The sequence below is a fragment of the Aythya fuligula genome, chromosome 6, assembly GCF_009819795.1.
Source record: "Aythya fuligula isolate bAytFul2 chromosome 6, bAytFul2.pri, whole genome shotgun sequence".
In the NCBI taxonomy this organism is placed as follows: domain Eukaryota; kingdom Metazoa; phylum Chordata; class Aves; order Anseriformes; family Anatidae; genus Aythya; species Aythya fuligula.
In genome coordinates, this window is record NC_045564.1 from 31,034,752 (window position 1) to 31,052,972 (window position 18,221).

The 18,221-nt window shown below is 43.0% G+C and overlaps 2 protein-coding genes across 2 annotated transcripts in view; one reads left to right on the forward strand and one right to left on the reverse strand.

Annotated features, from left to right (window-relative positions):
• Positions 1 to 667: 667 nt before the first annotated feature.
• Positions 668 to 9,237, forward strand: LOC116490801 (5-hydroxytryptamine receptor 5A-like). The gene is made up of 2 exons (XM_032190310.1): positions 668 to 1,458; positions 8,681 to 9,237. The coding sequence occupies exons 1-2, from the start codon at positions 676 to 678 to the stop codon at positions 9,011 to 9,013; spliced, it is 1,116 nt and encodes a 371-aa protein (XP_032046201.1). The 5' UTR covers positions 668 to 675; the 3' UTR covers positions 9,014 to 9,237.
• Positions 9,238 to 12,845: 3,608 nt separating this feature from the next.
• Positions 12,846 to 18,221, reverse strand: part of CCDC93 (coiled-coil domain containing 93) — a 39,205-nt gene continuing 33,829 nt past the window's right edge. The window contains exons 21-23 of the mRNA XM_032190268.1: positions 17,609 to 17,693; positions 15,989 to 16,102; positions 12,846 to 14,012 (exon numbers count right to left, since the gene is read on the reverse strand). Of these exons, the coding sequence (XP_032046159.1) occupies positions 13,959 to 14,012; positions 15,989 to 16,102; positions 17,609 to 17,693 (253 nt within the window). The 3' untranslated portion in view covers positions 12,846 to 13,958. The remainder of the gene's footprint in view (positions 14,013 to 15,988; positions 16,103 to 17,608; positions 17,694 to 18,221) is intronic.

An 18,221-nucleotide genomic window follows, 5' to 3' on the forward strand; every position in this document is an offset into this window, starting at 1 on the left:
TTACGGACTTTAAAAGATGCTGCAGAACAGGCTTAAAGTTATTCTTGAAACACAGCAATTTTGAGGGTAGTTCCTCAAAACTGCCGGGAGAAGGGCACACTTTTGGAGGCTGGGTGTGTGCCCTTCGTGAAGAAATCGTGCCCTGGACTTGCTGCGAGGCAGGAAAACGGGAGATGTTCCCGGTCCCTTTGAAAAAAATTCTTGTTTAGGTGCCGCAGCCTAGAAATAACTCGGGTTCAGCACCGAAACCGGCACCAGCCTGCCCGGCGGGGGCGCCGAGGAGAACATGGCGGGCGGGGCTGTGGAGAGACCCCGACCGCCTGAGGGGGCTGCGGGGAGAAGCGGGCGTGCGGCTCCGCTTAAAAACCGCCGAAGGCGGCGCCTCCGGGCCCCGGGGCGGCCTCTGGGGCGGGACGGGAGCTGCGGTGCCGCCTCCCCGTGCCTGCCCCTCGCCGCGGCCCCGCTGAGCCCCGCCGGCCGTAGCGGAGCTGCCCGCTATGGGAGCGGGGAGCCGAAGGAGCGGGCGGCGGCGGGTGCCCGGTGCTGCCGTCGGCGGCGGGTTGCGGGGGGCGACAGCACCCGGAGGGGGACCGCTGAGGGGAGAGCCGGCGCTGGGAAGGGGGAGAGAGGTGCTGGGAGGGAAGAGGAGGGCAGGGAAGGGCTGAAAGCCTGGGTATGGCGGAGTCCCTGAGTCCCTGCGCCCCCCGGGGCCAGTGTCAAGCCAACATGGGCGCCAACGCCTCGTCGTCCAACATGGACGCTAACGCCTCCTCAGCTGCCTCCGCGCTGGTGGGTGGCAGCTCGTGGAGGGGCCGGGAGCCCTTCTCCATCTTCACCGTCCTCATCCTGACCTTGCTGGTGCTCCTGACCATCGCCACCTTCCTCTGGAACCTGCTGGTGCTGGCGACCATCCTGCGGGTGAAGGCTTTCCACCGGGTGCCCCACAACCTCGTGGCCTCCACGGCGGTGTCGGACGTGCTGGTGGCGGCCCTGGTGATGCCACTAAGCTTGGTGAAGGAGCTGTCGGCCGGGCGGCGGTGGCGGCTGGGCCGGGAGCTGTGCCTCGTGTGGGTCTGCTTCGACGTGCTGTGCTGCACGGCCAGCATCTGGAACGTGACCGCCATCGCCCTGGACCGCTACTGGTCCATCACCCGCCACCTGGAGTACACGCTGCTCACTCGCCGCCGCATCTCCAACGTCATGATCGCTCTCACCTGGGCGCTCTCAGCTGCCATCTCCCTCGCCCCCCTCTTTGGCTGGGGGGAGAGCTACAGCCCCGAGCAGGAGCGCTGCCAGGTCAGCCAGGAGCCCTCCTACACCATCGTCTCCACCGGCGGGGCTTTCTACCTGCCCCTCTGCGTGGTCCTCTTCGTCTACTGGAAGATCTACAAGGCGGCCAAGTTCCGCATCGGGGGCCGCAAGAGGAACGCCGTGGTGCCCCTCCCTGAGGCTGCCCAGGTAAGGGTGAGGGATGGGGAGGAGACCCTGCACTGCCTCCCCCTGCTGCCTGTGCCCCTGCTTCACCTCTGCACCCATCCGTGGTTTCAGCACAGCGAGAGGACTGAGATGTCCCCCAGGGCTGTCATGAATTTAGCTCAGTTATGGTCTGGACCTGAGCTGTAATTAGCCAGTCAAAAAGTGCTACTCTGCTCCAAGAGTTTTATTCTTGTTTTTTAATTACATGTGTTGTGAGAATATGTGACAGGTGCATTCACTGCAAGTCTTGAGACCCGTTTAAAAATTGTCCCTTTAGTATGAATTTTCCATTCCTTATTGTTTTGTTTTTCTCTTTATCTCTTTACAGTGTAGTCAGGGTAAACAAAGACATAAACAAATCCTTAGGTCACATACAGAATAAATGCATGCACATTTTTCTGCCAGTACAGACTTTATGTAGGATCTCTGCAGGATCTGTCAGTATCTGAAGGGATTTTAGTAAGCAGATTATATTCAACACTTTATTTATGTACTTGGGTTATTTTACCTTGTATAGTGGGAACGTAGTGCTCGCTGCATAGTACCAGAGCAGGGTGTTCCTGGTAATCCTGCAAAGCCCTAGACCTGTGGGAGGTCTCGTTTGTTTCAGGGATATGACTAACTGAAGGGAAAGCTGCATCCCTGAGGAAGGATGGAGGAAGGCCCCTTGTGTCCCATTAAGTCAGGGTTTTTGTGTGGTGATGTTGTCACCCATGCCAAGTGTGCTCAGCAATGCTCACTGTGAGCTCTTCACTTTGTCACATACCCATACTCTCGTTCTGAACTGTGGAACTGATTTGTTGTGGTATGTTTTTGTGTTTGTATGTTGTACTTACAAAGTCCAGTCCTCTCCCAATAACAAAAGATGAGTATGTGGCTGTTAGATCTATATAATGAGACATGGAGCATTTTCTATTCAGGTGGGGCCAATCCTCACTCATCCACTAAATCCCTCTAAATTTGATTTTGAGTCATGGTAGGCAACATGTTATTATGGTCATAAATAAAAGTCTGGGGTTTCTAGCAAGAGATGACAGCCCTGGCAGTTATATGTGGTCATACTTGCATATTTGTGTCCTGATGTCTTGAAGATGTTTGTAATATGAATTGATTTTTGAAGCTATCTTCTATACAAACACAGAAAAATTGTTAGAAAAGATGGAACATCTCTTCTAGTGGCATCCTTTCTTTTCCTACAGCCCCCATCCTCTTGTTTGCACCACATTTTTTTCCAGGTTGTTCAAAGTGTGATGAATGTATTGCTTGGGGTTAATCTACAATCTTTCCAAACACAAAAGCTAACTAAGTATTTGTAGGGTTTTTACATGCTCTGTTTTACACACACACATGCTCATATGGGACTAATGGTAATCTAAAAGTACGGAAAGTTAATTGGACTGAGACATTATTGCTCAAGTTTTAGTCTCAATGTAGGCACTTTGTTGGCAAGGCAGTTTTACCACGGAAAAGTCTGGCTCCTAATTGTCACAGCGCTGTCAGCAAAGGCCTGTGCGTGGCCCAGCTTGGCTGGCAGGTAAGTGCTGTTTTCAGCAAGTGTCTGAGAGCTGGTTGAAGCTGTACTGACAAAAGTGCTCCTGTCAGTGGGAGCTGAATACCCATTTTTGAGGCGTTTGCCAGTATAGCTATTATTACAATCTCAGCAAGTGCTCAAGCCAGCAATTCTTCATCTTATATTTGCAGTGATTGACATTTAGTTCTTTTCTAAGAGTGCTTCTTGAATGTGCAGTTGGTGTATACTGCCGACCTTCCCCATCGTCCCATCAGCTTCGTTTGCTGACTTAAATAAAAAGACTTGTGATGCACATGCAAACCTTTACTCTGACACCCTGCTGCACACGTTCATTAAATTAACCTTGGATTGAGGGAGCTGGCATTCAGGATGCATTTCTTCTCGGTTTCCTTTCTAAGGTAAGAGGCTGAGACTTACTGATTTTTATCCCAATCCCATTTAAGCACATAGGAGTAGGGTCTGTCATGCCCACTGAACAATAGTAGTTCCCCAGGGAATTCTGGAAAAGAATCTTAAGATACTTCACTACTGTTCCTTTGAAAAATAAAAATAAAATAAAATAAAATAAAATATGTATATTTTTTAATGTGGTAAAAAAGATAACACTTCCAGGGGAAGTGCAAACCTAGTGAGGGGATCTGGCTTTGCTTCTCCATATCTGGGAGTGATTTGGCTGTCAGCATCAGCCCTTGCCCTCTCTCCGATGGGACTAATTCTGTTCCACTTCCCCTGTATTGCCCAACAGCTTACTTTATTTTTCCATTTATTTCTCCCCTAATGTCTCTACGCTCTCTCCTGTCTGTCACCATTCTTTTTCTGAATAAAATATTACGATAATACGGGGACGTTTTTAGACACTGCTTTTCTGCCAACAGAGCCAGGTGCTGAAGTGGTTTGTACATGGATATAAGCACGCAGAGAGGGGACGATCCTCTCCGAGCTGAGGGGGGCATACCAAGGGTATGTTTCTGTGCTCTTACAAAATAGCTATTTTGAGTCATTTTGTGGTTAAAATTTTACCTGAGTTTTCAAAAAAACACTTTAGAAAGTATTTGGAAAAAAATGAGGGAGATGGACATGAGGCAGCTGAGGTGCTTCTAGTTTTAATACAATATAGTATAGTGCTATGCTCTTCCCCCTTTGAAAACGAGAACTTTTTTCTCTAATTTTTCTTGAAACAATCAAATTGGGAGCTAAAGTGGGCTGGTGCTTTCATAACTATTTGTTTACTTATGAAATTCCTTAAAATGAATTAAAGTGAATTCTGCAGTCAATACTGATATGAATGAACCTTGTGTGAAAAAAGCAGTGACACGCTGTCACTGACAGCTACACTCTGTCCTACCTGGTTGACAGTTGGTAATAATTCTCCCTGTAAACAGTCCAATTGAAATAAATGAGACAACTTGAAAGACAGCAGAAGCTGCTGGATAATGCCCTTTCAAATCAATTGAGTCACCTGTAGCATCAGTTTTGCAAAAAAAAAAAAAGGACAGCAGAATCTGCAAGTCAGGCAGCATTGCTTAAATGTAAAAATTACAGGGTCAGGATTAAATTTCAGTGTAAGGAGTTAGAAATTAAGTTCTGGCGATGTGTTGTTGTTGTCTTCCCAAAGCTTATCAATTTTGCAGGAGTCATTCCCACTGCTTTGTTGGGATGTGAGTGAGGTCCTGGTGCTCGAGGAGCTGCAGCATTGTTCTGCACCCTGGCCAGTCCAGCCACTGCAGCCCACGGAGACGGTCAGGACAATGCAGGAGTGAGAGAAGGTGATGTCCTGAGGGTGTCACAGGACATCAGTTTCTTATTTCTGCCTCTGTCTGTACAAGCAGGAGAGAGGGGACAGAAAACAAGAGGAGCTTTGCAGAAGAGGTGTGGCAGATGTCTGGTAGGAAAAAGATGAGGCAGGAAGCAAAGTGGAGTAGGTGGGATTTTCCTGGGAGACACACAGCTATTCCTGCCTGATGGCAGAAAAAAAATCCCATGAGAGAAAGCAGGCATTCTTCTCCCTATCAAATGTGCTATTTATAATATTGGTGGAGCATCCAAAAAAGTGTACACATTCTTGTGTTTTGATCTTTTGTTGTGCATTGTAGTTTCTCGTGCTCTTGTTCAGAGCAAGAAGTACACCAAAGCTGCGCTGAGGCAGTAATATCTTGTTCTGTGCTGAACCACCCCAAAACAGGCAAAACTCTGAATTTGTGGTAATAAACTAGACTTAATTGGTGTATATCGGAACCATCACGGTGGTTCTGAAGTTCCAAAAGGATTCTTTACTGTTGTTTAAATCAGAGGTTCTTGCAGACCCTCAAAGTGCAGTACAAACACACATGGTACCTGCCATGAAGGACCAGTAATAACAGTCATTAAAGCTATAAGGAACATCTTAAATCAAGAGATTTCCCCAGAAGCTCCTTGGTGGCGTGTTCTTTATAACACTGCTGGGAACACAGGAACTGACTGTGTGTTTTCGCAGAGAGCTGCGTGTGCCCATTGAGCTGCAGTGAGGGACAAACACCAGCAGTGGCACCGAGCTGGAGCTGCTGATGAATGTGCAGAATGAATTCTGAAACCCAAACCAACCTCCTTTTGGCCACGATTCCTTTGTGTCTTTAGTGTAGAAGGAGAACGTGTACTCAAGAGCTCATTTCCTTCCTTGAAATCTCTTTATGGCACTCACTGGAAAGTGGCCCTCTCTTCGCTTCTTAGAGCCTGTTGTCCTGGAAATAGCTGATTTCACAAACTCAGAAGCTAATTCTGGCCTCAGAGCAGCAGTGCTTTCATGCCAGCTATTTTTCCTGACTCGCAGCTGTGGGAGCGGAGTCTGGGTGGAGGGGAGGCAGCCTGTGCCCAAGGCATAGCTGGCTGCCAGCTGCTGAGTGAGAGGGGTGCTCAGCACCCTGCAGAGGTGCTCACATCCGAGAGACATCCTTGCTATGAACTAAGATGTACGCTGTGGCAACCTGTTCCCCTGCCACAGCATGTTAGCTACTGATCATCAATAGGCCCAAAATGGGGTGAAAGGTTTTATATTGGGCTTTCCCTCTGTTCCATATGGCACAGAGATAATGGTCAAGTACTGCGACTTACGTTAGGAATTGGAGTCATGCAAAGCCTCCAGGATTGGCACTGGAAACCGCAGATTTGCTGTAGTCAGAGCTGTGTTTTGTTCAGGAAACAACTGGCAAGGCTGAAAAGGCTCTGTAGCCTGTGCCCTTGTTCAGGCAATGCCAAATCGCAATGGATTATCCTATGCCTGCATGAGGGGGATCCTTTAGTGTGGTTCCCCTGCCAGCTCTGTGTACCGCAACAGCGTTTGCCTACAGCAGACTGCTTTACCTTCCATGTACTCTGCGTGGGTTGGCTTATAGCAAACAGCCTAGACAACACGCTCCTGGGGACTGGGACTTGCAGCGAGGAGAAGCTTGCACCAACCAGGACAGGAAGATGAGTCAGGTCTGCAGCACATCAGACAGAGAGCAATAAAAATCAAAAGACTTGAAATGATTGTGAAAGGCTGGGATTTCCCCACTTTGCAATACGCTGGGCACCGACAGGCACACAGAGGTGAGCTTTCTGCAGCCTCCAAGGTTCAAACATGTAATTCCTGTTGCAGGCACTGGCTGAAGGGCCTCACTGAGCAGGGATGCTCGTTACATTTTCAGTAACATTTTGTGTTATTAAATCCTTTCAAAAGATTTCTTACGGAAGATTGAGGCAATATATCTCCAGCCTGCCAGGGATATTTACCCAATTTACTTATTTAACAGAAGGCTCTATGAGAGAGCCCATTCTTTTTCCTAAGGCAACAGACTGCTCGATTGCAACATTATTCCAAAGTCCCAAGCAGAACTAGTTAAAAAATAAATAAATAAAAACTGAAAATGTACCTATGAAAACAGAAAAAGTTGAAATTATGTAAATATAAGGAAACTGCTGTCCTGTAATTTACAAAAAATACCATGATCTGTTTTCACTTGCTGTTTAGTATCCAGATATCTGATCTAACAAGCAGAGGAGCTTGCAGAAATTCATCTGTTTCAGTAGGAGCTGGATCAGAGTATAATAAAATAAGTTAAATCAAATTTCTCCCAAATTAAATTAAGGGATAGACAAACCTCTGCTAGTAAACTCCGCAGTTCAGCCACAAACCTTCTAAAATCTGAAGTACCAAGAAGAAAAGGCTTTGGTTTGATGATGGGATGCTGTGAACTCTGTCTTCTGAGTAAGAGTTGAAGGTTAAATATGGTACCAAACCATGCCCTGTGCTAGCAACATGGTCCTTTGTGTGGCTCTCCCCAAGCAGCGTAGCTCTGCAGCTGTTTCTCAGGGCTAAGAGGTGATCCTTTCAGGGCTGCTTGTCACAAATCTGCCCTGCTGTCATCCATCCATCCCTTTTTACAGAGCGTGATTAAAGATGTGCGGAGCAAGTCCTTCTGCAGACAAACGATGTGATCGTTGCTACGTGAGGGGTGTCCCATTTTAATTGTCAGGATAGATGTGATTTTCATTTCCTTCCATTATTTGCCTGCGCCCATAATCTGCCGCTCTTGCATTCTGTAGCCACGTCTCGTGTCGGAGGGCGACGACAGGGATATCCATCTTGAAGAGTGATTGCCCAGCCCTCGCCAGCGCTTCCCCCTCCGAGTCGCTCTGCCCATGCTAATAGCAGCCCTCCAGCCCTTACGAAGCTTGCACAGAGGCAGCCCGTGCTGATTGAACACGGGGCCACCTTTGGAGCCGGGTGAAGTTCTTGCCATTCCCATGAGTTATGGGCATGTAGGTAACTTCTGGGGCCTCACGTTGCATCCTTGAACTGTTCATGGTATTGCTCTGTCCTTACAACTGTAGTGCCCAGAAGAGCTTTGAGCTCACAGGCGCACAGATGGTCTGTGTACCGTCAGTTCCATTTTCTGGGCAGGCTCCTGCATGCTGGTCACCTGTGCTCAGAAGCTGATGGCCAGTCCCACCACCCCTTGGAGCTCTGTGCCGGGCTCACTGCACAGACGGTGTCTGGACCTTAATGAGAGAGGAGGAGGCAGGAGGCAGCCGGCAGAGCTGACGTTTCCCCTCTCTTCTGTACTTCAGGGGGAGCTGGAGCATGGACAGATTTTTTTTGTGTGTGCTCTGTTCCTTCTGAAGAACAAGTAAGTGGTGTTGCCATGCTCCAGCACCCCCCAGGGATGGGGTTTTGAGCTCTGCCTCCAGGCAATTAAGTTGAAGAAAATTAGTTTATCTTGTAGTTGATACAAGCCATGGAATGAAATTCATTTACAGTTCAGGCCTGAGAAACCCTAAAGATCATGTAACACCACAGGACAGCCTGGTTTAGGGCTCTGCAGAAGGTACTTCCCTTTGTTAGGCGACCTTAACAATTTGATTTCCCAGTAGGTATCGAGGCATCCAGTAAGATAAACTGCAAAATAACGTCTGCAACACACGCAGCATCGGTGACTCCTTGCTGACCTTGGTTTGTCAGTCACTCTCAGCAGCTTTTCCAACATAATGAGAAATCTGGTACTTTTGGCACTCGGGGATATTTTCTTTCTTTTAACATGGAAGGAATGAGTTGCGGCCTTTTGTGGTAGGTGCACAGATGTCGTACTGTCATTTAAAAATAATACTTCGCTCAAACAAATCGTCTTGGTAAGAATCCGTGTTTGCTTTTGTTTTGAGGTGAAGGAAGCTTCGCAAGAACCACAGATGGTGTTTACAGCTCGTCATGCAGCTATCACTTTCCAGACAGATGGAGAAACATGGAGGGAACAGAAAGAGAAAAAGGCAGCTTTGATGGTTGGCATCTTAATTGGAGTTTTTGTGCTGTGCTGGATCCCTTTCTTCACCACAGAATTAATAAGTCCCCTCTGTTCCTGCAACATCCCACCCGTCTGGAAAAGCATCTTTCTTTGGCTTGGCTACTCCAATTCTTTCTTTAATCCTCTCATTTATACAGCATTTAACAAAAATTACAACAATGCCTTCAAGAACCTTTTTGTAAAGCAGAGATAAAAGGGGACACGGAGGAGAAAATGATTCCTTTATTGCATAATGCAGATTTCTCGAAGGAGATGTGCCTGTGATAGATGCAGTTTTCAAGCACAAGAGCTACTTAAGGGGATTTAGCAACAGTGAAGAAGCTGGAAGATTGTTGGATAGAAACCTACCGACAGTTTGCAGTTCCCATTTGGAAATATATATATGCTGCCCCAGGGCTTGGCAAAGAAAGAAGCAGTGAACATCTCCCTTATTTTCTTTGAAGCAATGTGGGCTCAAGTCTGCAAGCAGAGCGCTGGTTGTGTCTAATACCGTGACTGCCAAAGCCAACCAGAGTGATCCCAGCCAGGCAAACACAGGAGCCGTCCTGCAGCCTGCTCATCTTAGCAAAGGCACTGAGGGGACTGTGAAGGGAGCAACACTGAAACGTTGGAGATGCGGGCAGGATGCTGGCTTCATTCTTGAGATTTGTTTGGAAAGGAGGGAATAAATATGCTGCGTTCAACCCAAAGCTTAGTCTATATGAAATTAAGAGGGGTGACTAAGCAGCCCCAAACCACACCCTAGCATAACTGAAGGGCTGTGTTCTCTTGCAAGCAGCAGCTCTCAGCTGGAAGTCCTGATGAAGTAAAGGTCAGTTATGTCCCCTGGGGTTACATGAAGGTTTAGGGCCAAGTGTAATGCTGTTCAGGGGTAGGTGACAAACTAGAAATGTCTGCACTGCCCTGTCTGGAGTCCTTGCACTGTAAGTGTTGTACTCATCACCCTAACCACGTCAATTCCCCTATCTGTCATTTTTTAATCAACTTTCTCCTCCTGTGAGATAGGTATTGATGCCATCAGATCCAAGTGACTCCAAAAAAAAAAATCCTAACTGACTTAGAATCAAGCCTTAAGTTGTTTGCCCAACATTTAATTTCCCCATCCCAACAATAACAAAAGGATGAGAAACAGATACCCATGCATACTGCTCAATCTGTCTCTCCATAGTTGTCGCTCTAATGGGTTTTACTTCCTCCCCTTTCCTGAGGGAGGATGCCGACAGTGTTTCTGAATATTTCTAGCATGGCAGCTCTACACTGCAAGAGTCCCAGCAGCAAGTTAGATAGCTGCTCAGCTTCATAACTGCCAACTTAAATAAGCCTTTCCCTTGTGAATCTCATTTTGTCCGCAAAAGGAATAGCTGGTGTTCAAACTAAGGTTTGGAGGCTTTACCATGGCTTGACATCTGGAACTTGAGGCAGCACTATGAGGCCAGAAGATTACTGTGCAATTCTTGTCTGCTCGCACCAATGCTGTTGCAAAGGCTGGTGATGCAGCAGGGCTGTCTCAGCTAGCTTGAGAACTGATAGTAGCAGGGCTACTGATGGAGCATGCACTGGAACTCCCCACCTTGTCAAAAATTCATTTAGCTTCCTTAAGAGGTGAATTTTAGGCTTTAGAGTTTCACTGTGAGTTCTCAGGATAGCTAGTTTTGTGCTCTGCCCACCCAAGCATCTGTGACAGCAGTGACTTGCTACACAGTGACGTGCTGCCACTGAGAGCAACATGGCTCCATATCCAGAGACGAGAAACATTTCACTACAGTGCACTTTTAGAAAGCTCTTAAAATCAGCTTCCCACACTGGCTCTGTACACATCTATATTTAGAAGAGAAGCAACACATATTCAGGATGTGAAATCCTGGATTTCAATCACATAGAAGCTGGGTTGGGGGGGTGGTAGTAGGAGAATTGTGCTGCTCAGGGTCAAGACTGAGCCTGCTGCCTCCTGTTTGATGGCAGAGCAGGTGCTGCCAGCCCCTGACCACCCACACAGTAAGCTCCATGTTTCACCCACGGATTTACGTACCAAACCCAGTAACCTGGTGCAGCAGGAGCATCTCTTGGATAGTCATCAACCTTGATTAAAAAAGCTAGAACAGTGCGTAATTTTCTACCTCCCTTGGTACTTTATTTCCGTGATTAATTACTCTCACTACTAAAACTTGGAACTTTATTCTAATTGAAAAAAAGAGGAAAGTAGAACGAAGCATGGAGGCATTCCTCCTTCTGGCAGTTCACATATTAGAGTTCAGATCTGACATTACTGCTATGCTGTTACCCTTAGCTTCAAGACAGACCAAAGAATATATGGAAAATGCAACTCTCATGTGCATTACAGTAAATGATACAGGATTGTGAATATACAAATAGAAGAAAAAAAGAAAAAGCTATTCTGAAAAGTAATCATTTGACAGTGTTCCAACATTGGGTCATTTATTTCCCCAAATACTAGTTGCCCATTTGGAATACACCAGTTTTCTCTGCCCATACTGAATCTGTTCCTTAAACGCAGTGGGACTATTGGTCAGCAGAAAGTTCATTGCTGCACCCTGCAGCAAGGCTCTGAACCCTGCAGTGCTACATAAATTAAGGTCTCAGGTTTTTTGTGCTCTTGAAATCAATCCACAGATTGTGCAGAAAGCTAAAAGCTTCAGAAGAGCTTCAGAAGATGGAAAAAGTGCAGCAAATGAGAAAATGAGCATTTTTAAATGAAAACATAACCACTTAAGAACTATCCTCCTGTCTTTGAGAATTCCACTTAAGAGTTACCTCCTGATACTGCCTTTTACTTTGAAAAAATAGCTGTCATCATTTTAGTGGAATCCAAAATTAATTTGTTTGGTTCTGTTTAGCAGGATTGTCATATTTATAGTGCTAGAGCATCGTGGATAATGTTCCCAAAAATCACCTTCCCACGAGTATTCATAGCATCATGTACACTTGCTCCTCCACAGTAAAAGTGTCTGGGGACAGAATGATCAAGTAGTTAGCCTGACAGGCATCATGTTGAACAGGAGGAGGAACAAAGTTGGCTGTTAGAAGAAGTGCCCATTTTCTTATACTACTTCGTGATTTCTCCACAAGTATCAGAAGAAATGCTACCTCCAATGTACACATTAGAAGAATAATTACAGATTTTACAGAGGGCAAAGTTTGTAGACGTCATTTATGTCTACTGCTATCAAAGCTGACTAGAGAATGTCTGCAAGTAGCACTCAGTAGAGATCTCCTTCCTCAGGTACTCCAGTATTTAATTTTGCCTAGATTTTTAAAATACATATGAAGAGAAGCAGCCTTAAAATACATATGAAGAGAAGCAGCCTTAAAATACATATGAAGAGAAGCAGCCTGCTCATATTCAGTCACTAACTAGTTGGGGGGAGTAAGTTACAAACTGGCTCAGTGCAAAGGTTCTTTTTATTTGTACTGAAGGAACAGGAAAAGTGTTTCTGGTTGTCACAAAAACAGAGTCTTGTTTATGAGAAGGCACAACACATTGAATCTAGCCAACCACGGTTGGGGTAGCTCACCACATCTTACCCAGACAGAATGTCAACAATCTCCTTACACCAATCTTAACAAATCCATAAATTTCTCCATTTAACACTACAGACTCTGCATGAGATCACATACAACTATCGAACCTTCCTGTCCTCAAATGAAGTGGAATCAGGTAGCGCAGTGTGGTAAACGTGTACCATCTCCACCAAGAATTCTGTGTGGTGAGCAGATGCCTGTGCAAGACACATCTAACCCTTCCGCGGATCCCCTTGGCATACAGCAGGTCTGATAGTTTGTCCCAAATACTGAAACATCAAGCTTAACAAGAGCAGCAAGAGAGAAACTGTTATTGAATGCTATGTGACACATGAAAACATTTCTATGACTGAATATCAAAATACTACATTTACACAATTCATCTTTAATGCACTTATAATTCAAAAGCATATTAAGGCTTCTAAAGCTGCCCTTTAACATGGCCTAAAGTGCCACCTCAAAAACAATAGCAGAAGGTCACTGGATTCTAAACATCTTTTTTATTTTATATGTGCTGCCATAGAAAGTAATCTAACAGCAGTGTCAATGTTACTGGGGAAGAAGAATGTGGTTTTCCTTTTCCTGAACAAAATATGTGATGTACATTAAGTCAGTCCAAAATCCTGATGTTAAGTACAAAAAACAACTGCTTGAATTATAAAATACTGTATATACAGATATAAAAGTGTTTCAGAAAGTGTTCCACAAAGTTTCTAAACTTTCAAGGACAGATCTTCAGCAGGGTAGATAGGTTGTCTTCAAAGGTGAGCATCAGTTCATTTGAGTAGAAAGTCTGAATCTTTATCTTCCTATGTTACAGCTGACAGACTTTGATTTTCATCCCAGCTAGGGATAATGCGATGGTCCTAGGGATTAGGGTGGTTTTTTCCTGGAGCTATTAATTTAACAAGCACATACTCTATATATAAAAATGAAATTTCAAAGAAATTTATACAACAGCTAGACTTTATAAAAATATAGATCTATAGTTTTACATGAGGAATTATCCAAGGTAAGTTTCCATTTCCTTTTGTCTTGGCCATTAGAAATTGATTTTTATCCTTTGGAATCTTATCTATAGCTAGGAGTGTAAATTAAAATAATATGGAGTTACTAGCTGGTGAAGAGTCTCAAGAACCATTTTTTTGTGTTTATTTTTTGGCCAAAATTAACAAGCTATTGCATCCTGCAGCGCTCATCTTATGGTACCGGACATATTAAACAGTCCATATCTACTTATTCCAGAGTTTTGATGTACTTCAGTGTTAAAGCCCAAATAAAAACCATCTTAATTGTTCTTTCTGTGAAAAACAAACAAATAAATAATTTCTATTTTGCTGTACTGCATTAACTCTTTACTGTGTAGTGGAGGCAATAATGAATAACATGGCCTTTTGATGAAGGAATGTAAAAGAGTACATGCTGAAAAGAAACCCAGACTTTATATCTGTGTCTGTATATATATATTTTTTTGTATATATAATTTTTTTTATGTATATATATATATATCTACAATTGCATTTTTAACCATCACTTCACAAAAAAGATTTGATGTACGGACTGAACAATCATGTATAAACTTCACCAGCTGGAGATGTTCAGGAGGAGCTAGCTTTCAGCTTCGAGAGCAGCATTTCATTCTTACGACATTCCTGTTAATAGAAAGGAAATTAAGTAAAAACTCTCAACTCTTTTACTTAGATCTTCACATCAGCAAACCAAATCCTCTAATTCTGAAAGAAAGTTACAAGACAGTTTGCAAAAAAACAAAAGTCAGTGTTTACGGAAAAACTCCAAGTCAAGAAATGTATTTACACAGGTACATACCATCAGTTTTCAACACCACAACCACAATTTTATTTATTTTTAAGTATAGCAAGATTGAAGGTGCCTCAAAAGACAGAGGAAGACAAATGGCTTATTTTTTGTTTAAATAAAATCCACGTATCATCCAGACCAGGAAGGAGCTGTCTCAAAATAAACCAGGAAGTCTTTTTTCCCCCCCCTCAAACACCTGAAACCAATAACAATTTTGCCTGGCAGCACTACTTTCATTTATTATCATGGAGACAGTAATTAATAGAAGCACATTATGATTAACTCAGACAAGGCTAAATCAATGAAGTATTAATCAGTCCTTTCACAGGGGTTAGAAAACAAGGCTAGTTCCTAAAAGTATTTAGGACTACAAAGATTCTGGATTCCCTCCCTTACTTACCCATACCCTCCCTTACTTACACATACCACATAACTGCTGTTCTGCTTGGAGACCTGAATATACAGCTTACTCAGTAACAAACTAGTACTTCCCATGTAACATGGAGTGGTGCTTGCTTATCAGTGACAAAGGAATTTTCAGAATAAAAGAATCACACCAAGAGACATTGTTAACACGGTGCAAAAAGCAGTGTAAGGAACACTTGTGCACAAGTAAATCCTTAAGTCAAGCCAAAATGGGTTACTGAACATTAAAGCCTACACATGTTTAGAAGCCTTAAAATCTTGAATTGACTTTTTTTTTTTTAAAAGAAGTTCAGAAGAACAGAAGCAACACAAAAACATGTAAACCCACTCCTTTATCCACTGATAGGCTTTAGCAAAGCTCTGAAGTTATTATGTAGTCAGTTTTCTTACCTGATTACTGGGCTTCTGTGTCTTACCCCAGTTTTATGGGATTTTTAAGCAACAAGTGTCAAAGAGCATGTCTGTTTCAAGATGGCATAACCTATTTGAATTGCTTCCACTGTCTACTCCTAACTAGGAGGAATATAAATTCAATTCCACAAATTTTCCTTCCTTCCCATTGTTGTGGTGCCTCAAAGGTCTAAAAACCTCATCCAAAAGATGTATGTTATATACAGTAAGTTTAAGAAAGGAAAATAGCTCTCATTAGTTGTCTTGACATTAATAAACTTAAACCCATTCTTACTTTTAGGAATACTATTAGCGGATTAATTAAAATAACTATGCAAATTCACTCTTGAGAAATAAAACAACTTGGACCTGCCTCTGCTGCCACTGACGTCAGTGAGAGCAGTCAGTCACGCAGATGTTCCTCCAGAAATCCCACCTTAACTCCAGGTAGTTGCTAGAACTAATGTACCAGCAAGTCAGGTGCTGCCTGGCCCCAATACCTAATGAAAGCATTTGTGGCTGCAGATTCATTTGTTGCCTTGTAAGTTCTCATTGAGTAGAAATGCAGCAGTGAACAACATCAAGAGCTTTGCAAAAAAGAGAAAAGTTCACAGTTCTGTTAATGAGCAGAGAGCTATTCATCCATTCCCACAACACAAATGCTGCTCATTTCTAGGTAGTACTACAAAACTCATTCTCAAAATGAGATTGGCAGCTTCCTCAGACAGCTAACTCTATGTGATTTAACTCCTGAGCTACAGTAGAGAAATGCAGAGGTTTTTTTGTTTGTTTGTTTTTGTTTTTTTTTTTAAAGTTCTAGACAAATCCATATATTTAGAAATTTGCTCCTTTGCTCCTAAACATAAGCAAGGTTTATAACACACTTCAAAACAATCAGTGTACCTGAGCAGAACTTCTTAAGCAACAATTTATCAGTTCAAATACTCATCAATTTACGTTAGCAGAAAAAAAAAAAAAAACAACACATTCTTACCTCTTTAAATTCTTTCACTGTTTTAAAGTAAAGCCTCTGTTTCTCTAGAAGCTCCAAGTATTCATCATTCAACTGATCTCTTCGCATTTTGTTTTCTTGCTTCTTCTTTTCCATCTGTAAGTATACAGGAAGGATAAAAGGTCACCTACTGTATAAGGAATACACACATGCACATAAAGTGTAAGGAACAATTGATGATTTTAATGGACTTCAAAGATTTAAGAGTTCATTTTTAAGAACCCGAAGAACATCACAACAGAGCTTTTGCTCTGCTTTCACTCCTTTGACTTATTGTGCTGTTATTCATTTCTGTCTGTGTAATAGAGGTCAAGACAGAAAACAAAACAATGAACTCCTAGGCAGTTTTAATTTCCTGCTGTTCCTTGCTACAGCAATTAAAAGAATGTAATTCTTCCAAAAAGAAGTGTAATTATCTTCAACCTCATCTACGCTCGTTGGAACTGCACTGTTCTGAAGTATTTTCATAATCTCAGCTTGACCTTGACTTACTCGTTACGTCAGCCTTGGTAACAGAAAGATGACCCATACATACAACACTGGCATCACTATTCTGCTGTCCTTTGTCCTCTTTGAAAACAATGTTCTCCAACACAATAGTCTATAGTCAATATGTTTTTATGAGTTTGTTAGTGCAAGGGGCTTTATGATAGCTTGAGTTGCATTCCATCCTGTTTTTTCTATATAGGCATAATTGTCACATTTTATATCTGAAATTTCTGCTTAGCTATTAAGATAAAACAGTCTTTCACCTGGAAAGATGGCTTTTTTCAGTACACACTCTAGTATATGTTGATTTGAAGCACACCATACTTCTATTTCAACTCAAATGAACAACTATAACCCACTACCAAGAATCTTCTAGCTCTACAGAGTAAACCATCTCAAAGCCCCTTAATGGTATATAAATATATTTCTATATGAATATAAAGTAATACAACACAATAATTACAAGTTAGTAACCGTTATTACCAGGTACTTAAAACAACCCCACTGTATGCAAATAAATCCATGGACAGCTTCAGCTGGAGTAGCTGTTGAACCTCATGCTTGCTTTGTGTGCATGCATTGCCCCAAACCCACGTAACACAAATCCGCTGAGGCTGTGCTTTCACATAATAGCCACTAAGAGTTACCAGAAGTGATTCTGATCTCTGCATGAACTCTGGGGCTCTAAACACCCACAAGTGCCTTTTCACTTGCTATGTGAGCACAACATATTCAGCAGCAACACCTAGTCTTTTCTACATCAGGTTAAATCCAGAAAGTGCGTCTGACATAGGCCTGGCTGTACTTATGCAGCCCAAATGGAAAAAATTCTTAATAACTTCAGGGACATCAGCGAGATGGTTGAACCAGCTGTTTCAAAGAGCTAAGTCACTACGCTGCCAGTAACAAAGTTCATGGGTACAAGATTCCTATCTCTCTTTTACTCTGTCCCTTAACATTTTAGTGGTGAACAGTTCCTTATGGATGTGAAAGAGACAGTATTTGCTAGTTGCTTGCTTGCACCTCACATAATGAATTTCTGCATTTATAGTTATTATCCAAGAGGCTTTTCTGAAATAATTCCCAGGTTCTAGAAGAGAAAGTGAGTCTGACCTTCATTCGATTCTGTTTGATGCCTTCCACAATCTGTTCCATCTGCCGTAAGAACTGCTCACGAGAACCAGAAGATGCCATTGCTCTGGAAAGAAAAAATAATAACTGATAGGGATGTGGGACAATGTGTCTCATCTACAATTACCTTGCGTATTTACCCATGTCCAAGTACTCACATTGCTTAATATCCTATGTAAAAACTCATCTTTTTAATCAATGATTTCAAGTACAGTGCAGATCAGAGAGATGGAAACAGACTACAGAGCTCATCACAAGCATTTTCCTTGACAGTTTGCATCTGTTCCCTTCTCTGTGTTGTAATAAATAATAAACTACTATTAACTAACCAAGAGCACAAACTTGTAATAAAGGCAGCTGATTAGAATATAAAGAAAAGTGAGTAGAGGACTAGAATAGTAAATAATCTAATAATAATAATAAATAAATAAATAAATAAATAATAATAATAATAATAATAATAATTTATGCCCTAAAAGGAAAAGACCAAGATACGTTACAGGCCCCAAATTACTTCTGAACAGATTAAGTAAAACAAAATAAAGAAAATGCCACCCCACACACACAACCATCAATAAAAACAATCCAAAACCCA

Excerpts from the sequence above, each read along its gene's own strand:
- LOC116490801 (XM_032190310.1), top strand. The coding sequence starts at position 676 with ATGGCGGAGTCCCTGAGTCCCTGCGCCCCCCGGGGCCAGTGTCAAGCC. Across the intron at positions 1,459-8,680 it reads CCCTCCCTGAGGCTGCCCAG|GTGAAGGAAGCTTCGCAAGA; the intron begins GTAAGGGTGAGG and ends TTTTGTTTTGAG.